This window comes from Gekko japonicus, unplaced genomic scaffold (genome assembly GCF_001447785.1).
Source record: "Gekko japonicus isolate JY-2015 unplaced genomic scaffold, Gekko_japonicus_V1.1 scaffold337, whole genome shotgun sequence".
Lineage (NCBI taxonomy): Eukaryota > Metazoa > Chordata > Lepidosauria > Squamata > Gekkonidae > Gekko > Gekko japonicus.
The window spans coordinates 720,507-727,336 of NW_015175365.1; the positions used below are offsets into that span (position 1 = coordinate 720,507).

Here is a 6,830-nt window from a genome sequence, read left to right on the forward strand (position 1 = left end):
GCAGGTCGAAACGGACTCTCAAGCCCGGGAAAGTTCGTCCTTGCTTCTGTTTTCTTGAAGACTACGGTCTCTTGATTTGTTGACTTGTCTAAAGAATTAAAAATAATTACTATTGTTAGTTCAAAACCAAATGAACTTGTGCAGCAATATGTTGTTTTTGTATGTTATCTAAATTGCTGGGTCCTGGTTAATTCTAGGTGTAGGAGCAGGGCCAGGGTATGAATGTTTATGGGGAGATAGTAAAGGACATTTCTAGGAGCCATTTCGATGTGTACCTCCCTCATGAACCTGAAGAAATGTCCACCACATCACCACTCCCTCACATCAACTCCCCCTCACACCTCTCACCTCTTACTGCCCCCAAGAAAGCTCCTGGCAAACGTCGAGCCAGATACACCAACGCTACAAGGAGGAGGCAACTTAGGAATGTGGCAAAGACATTTGCACATAGTACTCCTGCAGTGCACTGAGCTGCACAGGCCAAGTACCAGCAAGATCACCCTGAGGTGATCAGAACAACACAGTCTCCATCTGAGCAAAACAATCCAGAAACACAAGTAGAGAGGCCATCACTTTCGTGGAAGGTAGCAGGAGCTGACTTAACAGACAACTGCTTCTTAAATGGACAGTTCTATGTGACCTGCTCCAGAGTGAGCTCACCAAGCATTCTGGTGATCCTAGCACCTGAGGGCAGAACCACCAATGTGGTCTAGAGAGAGGTCCTTCAGTAGAGGGAGAAAAAGTACGTATGTCTCACGTCATTTCTTACACTACAATCTTCTCTGTTAGAATTCCTACAACAAATGTCACATTTCAAATTTCACATCATCAGTATTATAACTGGATTTACGGAACTCAAATACCGTAGCGAAGCACGGGTAGAAGGCTAGTATTTAAATAAATGAACAAAGTTTGCTTAGTGGAATGGGAGGATAGGAATAGGATCCACCCCCATTTGTGTTCAGACTTGCACATATAAATCCCTACCTTTTAAAGCATTTCTGACATGAATTATATAACGAGTGATTCGTATGCTCAGTTTCTTGGGAGTTAGCCCTCATAAACAGAGTAGGACTTACTTCCAAGTAAACATGCATGGTATTAAGCTGTAAGGAAGAAATGGAGGAGGAGGAGGAGGTTGGGTTTATACCCCACCCTTCACTACCTGAAGGAGTCTCAGAGCAGCTTATAATCCCTTTCCCTTCCCCTCTCCACAACAGACACCCTGTGAGGGTGGGGCTGAGAGAGTTCTTTCAAGAACTGCTTGTGAGAGAACAGCTCTGAAACAACTTGTAACTGACCCAAGGTCACACCAGCAGTTACATGTGGAGAAGTTGGGAATCAAACCCAGTTCTCCCAGATTGGAGTCTGCGCTCCTAACCACTACACCAAACTGACTCTGTTTGATCATAAATTGGGGAGTGTATGACAGAAGCGAAGATCCCTTTTCCCCTTCTATCTCCCCTTGCCTCTCCCATCACCTCTGATTCCACTCCTTCACCTACTGTTCTCTAGATAGCCCATGATTACACCAGCATCTTTTAATATAGAGCCATGTTGCGCAGCAACACTAATTTTAGGCCAAATTTACCATATAGTTTTGTCTTCAAACCAGAATGTCACACACAACGTCCCTGATATGATGACATCACTTCTGGGTGACATCATTGTGTCAGGGATGTCGCACCCAGATGTGGCTGTTTGGGGGTGGGGTGGGCAGATGCCCCAAAAAGTAGGGGAACCCCGGCTGGGACCTGGGGACTGGCAAGCCTATCTGCCAGGTCAAGCACAGCCCTACCAGCTGTGTGGTCATTACAGTTAAGGGCTCGACTAACCTCCTGTTTTTGAAATGTACCTGGAACAGCAACACTGGCACTGCTGGGGTGTCTGTGTATGTGTGTGTGAAACACCTGGCTGAGCTTAGTAACGAACTAGTGGGCTGTGCACTTGCTACATCAAAAATTAAGCACTGGTTTAAGATTTTAGAGAAGGCAGGGGTTTGATTAATGTGATAAATAATGTACTTAATTGCTGAAAGTTAATCAGGGAGTGCAATTATATTTATTCTTCCACAATTAAATCAAATTGAATTAAATCACTAGTCCGGAAGACTCAATGTAATCATAGCTTTCTAAGTAACTTCTCATGATGTTGTTTTGTTCAGGCAACCAGGCCTTGCATTTCCTTGTTGCACTGTTTACATTTGGCATGCATCCTGGTCTTACCCACAGGTAGGGTTGCCAGCTCTGGGGTTTTTTGGGGGGTGGGACCTGGTGAAGGCGGGGTATAGGGTGAAGAAGGGCCTCAGCAGAGTATAATGCCATAGAGTCCACCCTCCAAAGCAGACCTTTTCTTCAGAGGAACTGATCTTGGTTGCCTGGAGATCATGTATAACAGCAGGAGAGCGCCAGGTGCCATCTGGAGGTTGGCAATCCTGCCCACAGGATTCATTAAAATATTCCCAACTTGGGTCTCTTTTATAGCCTGCTGCCATTATATCGTTTTCCATTTATTAAGACAATGGTAGCCCTGACCTGGATAGCCCAGGCAAGCCCGATCTCGTCAGATCTCAAAAGCTAAGCAGGGCCGACCCTGACAAGTATTTAGATGGGAGACCTCCAGAGAATACCTGGGCTAGGAGGCCAGAGGCAGTCTATCAAGCCACTTTTCTGAATGTCCTCCATGCTGCAGTAGGAGTCGACAGAGGTTGCCATGACTTCCAGGCACGGACACGCACACACATACACGCAAAAATACAAAAAAAAAAAGACAATGGTATGGTAGATATCAAATCAATGAAGTGTATAGTCAGAAAAGCCTGAAGACTTCTGGAATATGCTGAACAAACATGCTCAGGAGTCTGACATTACCTGAACTTCTTGATATTTTGCATTTTTAGAGAGAGGTAAGTGATTCATTTATTTACTTCATTCATGGCCGTCCTTTCTCAGCAAGACTCAAGGCAGATTACAATTTTTTTAAAAAATGCAGACAAATGGCACAAAACATCTAATAATCTACGCAAGGTTACAATTACAACATAAGGACATTAGGACTAAAATTACAAATTTATGAGACAATGAAGACACAAAAAAGCCAATCTAAGACAGGACATACCTAAAACTATGCAGAAAACAGATCCAGGTGGGCAGCCATGTTGGTCTGAAGCAGTAGAACAAATTTTGAGTCCAGTAGCACCTTTAAGGCCAACAAAAGTTTATTCTTAAAGGTGCCAATTGATGCAAAATTTGTTCTAATGAAGAAAACAGTTTACAAAAGAGAAAGACCAGGCAGCTAAAGAATAAGAATACATACACTTGACTTCACTAAACAATGCAATAAACTATGATCCTATACCTTTAAAAGGCAACTTCCTGAATGACTCTGTGTGCACAAATTTGCAGGACAATAGGTCTGTTGTTTATTTCACACACACAATTTAATGTACAAGTGATCTTTGGAGACACAAATCCACATTTTGAAATCTCTGATACTATCTTCTACACTGAGCAATGAGTCCCATTGAGTACGTAGACAAATAAACCTAAATAATATATGCAGAAGTCTCTGGAACCCCATGAGACTGAGACCCTGGCCAGGCTGCCTCAATCACACAGGAAACAAAGGTAAGCCTTTTTTCCCCTCCATTGGCTGAGGCTTCTCCCCAAAGGGAGGGAGAGAGAACTTGCTTTGCTTGGCTGACTCAATCACATGGGAGAAATAGAAAGCACCTTTAAGACCAACAAAGTTTTATCCAAGGTATGAGCTTTTGTGTGCCTTGCTACAGTGTGTGTGTTTTGTTGGGTTTGTTATGCTGTGGCTCTCCTGGGTGCAACTGGGTTCCCTCCCCCTTTTCACTGTATTCACGCCCTCATGATCCAATCTTTCTCAGTAGAAAAGCAATGTGAACTATTTAGATGAGGAATAAGAACAAGCCAGTGAGGTGGATTAGGTTGAGTGTGTGTGTCCAGACCAAGTTCATCCAGCACATTTCCTTTGGGGATTTTGAATTTAGACTTCCCAGATAGTAGGCTGATACTGACCACTGAGGAAGACTATAGTTTTATAGATAAACACACAGCCCTCAGTCTGTGTCATGGTGCCTTCTCATGTTCTTGACCAGCACACAAAACAATTTATGTACAAAAGCTCTCAATGCCCAGCCATTTCATGTTTTACCCTGGGTCCTAGGCTCAGACCTCTGAGCATGAGATTTCTGTAATGAATGTAAACCGCCCTGAGCCTGCCTTGGAGGGGAGGGTGGGGTAAAAGTTAAATAAATAAATAAATAAATGTTGATAAATCAAAAGTAGGTTTGCAGCTTACAGATACACACTTGAACAACATACTCAAGATTGCTAAAGCACAGACATTTTGATGCAATAATTCAGAGCAAGAGGTGTCAGTTATCATACACTGTTAAATAAAAAAAATATTGCAAGAGTGCTAATGTTTTAAGCATGTTTTTATTTTAAGTTAAAAAAATCTTTAATTGTGTTTGTGTCCTTTATAAAGTTTTTATCTCTGCTACCTGGCATTACATTTTATGACACACATGGCCCGGCCCAGCAAGATCTCAGTTATGTCAGATCTGGCTGTTGTAACAAATGAGTTCGACACCCTTGGTATAGCACAATCTTCTTGGGTCTTAGAAAGTAAGCAGTATTAATACTTGGATGGGAGACCACCAAGTAAGTCTCTGTAGTGGAAGGCCATTGCAAACCACGTTTGCTTCTCACTTGCTTTGAAAGACCCTTGCTGTAGTTGCCACAAGTTGGTTGTGACTTGACAGCACTTGCGTATGTATAAAACAAAACACAAATGCACACAATACTAAATAGAAGCATTTAGATTTACTTGAAATTACCTCTGTTTTCCCATATATGCAAACATTGTGTGCACCAGTATATTTTCTGGAAGCATGCCTGGATATATATCACAAATAGTAATGTTAAAAGCACCATTCCCAGATCCACTGTATCCATCCCTTACCCTACCAGCAGATCTACCCACCTAAGCCCTTCTTTCACGTTCCAGTTTCTCAACTTGAATTAAAGTTCCATAGAATTCTGTGCTGCTACTTAGTTCTGTGTTAATGCTACCACCTCAGTGAGCCTCTATTTTTGATCACAGAGATTCTGCTTTATCCATCACATCATTCATTACTTCAGTGATTTCCAACTTCTGTTGGCAACACTGGTGGCATTCATAGCATGTTGTAGTGGCTCATGGGAACAAAACAAAGGATGATTAAGGAAATGATGACAGTCCATGTCCGGATCAAATAACAGCAAAATGGCAGATTAAAATGCTGTCATTCATGAATGTCTTAAAAAGTTACATCACACCATGTCAGGTCAATAGTCTGTGCTTTCAGCTCTGATTAGTAGTGTATCCCAAAGATATTTCCAGCTCTACAAAGAGAATCCAACTAGTTAGAAAAGTCAACAATAAATCTAGGGCCTCACTCAGGTCATGTTCTGCCTTTTGTTATAACCTACTCATTTTAATTAAACTGGGCAAACCTGTATATTATTAATATTACCTAACAGCCACTTGGTTCACACACCCAAGGATCTTTCATTTATTTTTCTTTCCTGCACTGTGGCTAGCAATTCACACCTATCTCATTACAATTTGACCCCCAAAAATAAACAATCACGCAGGAATTAAAATCCCTCGATAGCAGATATTGGTAGACACATAAACAAAATACCAGGTAACCCGCAGGCTGAACATTAGTTGGAAGTTCTACTTTGTTTATTGGAACTTGCTGCACAGGATGCATAGTCTTTAATATGCCACATCACTCTCTGGGATTAGTGAGCCGAGTTAAAAACAAGATGGCAATAATAAAGATGCAATAAAATTATTAATGTACTAAGGGAAAAGTGCATGTTAAATTGGCGGTAGGACGAAGCACTGTGTACACCACAGCCTCGCTGTTCTTAATGACATGTAAGCGTAAGCGAGCAACCGCTCCTCATCATTTTGCATTGTCTGCATTTATAAGGTTGTTGTTCACTAAAGCCAGATTTCCCTTCCCTAAATCTGTTCATTCCTTCGGAGGAAGGAATGAAAATTATCAGCCACACTCCCTAAAAAAACCCGCTGCCCCGAACACAGAGGCTCTGTGCAAGAAAACAGTTGAAAAGAAAAGGACGAGAAGCTGAGCGCAGGGTTGTTTGGTGTGCTTTAGGTTATTTTCACGAGCCAAAGAATAAATAAAATGGACCACACGAAGCCATCACAGAAACAAGCCTGGCGACGGCTGATTTTTGCCTACCGGCACTCAGACACTCTCTTTTCAGAGGAGGGGGGGCCAGGGGAGGAAGGGGCGAAGCTGAGAACACGTGGCTTTCGCCCTGAAACTAGCGTTACCTTGTATTGGCGGAAGCCGGCCAACTGCTGGGCAGTTACATACTGGATATACCACATGCCGGGCGCTGGGTTCTCTGGCACCTTCTGCTCCGCGTTTCCCGCCGCTCCGCTTCTGTTTATGGCCCGCGCCTCCACTTAGGCTTCAAGCCGAGTGGGCGGGGAGCGAGCAGGACAAGGAGGCGGGAGAAATGTCGCTCGCGCCGCTCACCGGCTGCCTGGATGTCAGACCTGCGCGGAACAAAGTTTGAGTCCAGCGGCACCTTTAAGACCAACAAGGTTTAATCCTGGGTATAAGCTTTCGTGTGCACACACAATTCATGGAGTTCGTGTTGCTGCTCGCCTAAGTATAGGCGCTTTTCCTGCAGGCTCCGATTTAGTAGGGAAGAAAAAGTGCGCCCCTTAGTTGTTGTCTGTACTCGAGGGGCTCATGTGCGGGATGTACTAAAAGG

At 43.2% G+C, this 6,830-nt stretch overlaps 1 protein-coding gene across 2 annotated transcripts in view; it reads right to left on the reverse strand.

The window, feature by feature from the left end:
* LOC107122361 (ethanolaminephosphotransferase 1-like) overlaps positions 1-6,503 on the reverse strand; it is a 75,128-nt gene extending 68,625 nt beyond the window's left edge. For both annotated transcript variants that reach the window (XM_015425444.1, XM_015425443.1), the window contains exon 1: positions 6,382-6,503. In XM_015425444.1, the coding sequence (XP_015280930.1) occupies positions 6,382-6,438 (57 nt within the window). In that variant the 5' untranslated portion in view covers positions 6,439-6,503. The remainder of the gene's footprint in view (positions 1-6,381) is intronic.
* Between the last annotated feature and the right edge of the window lie 327 nt (positions 6,504-6,830).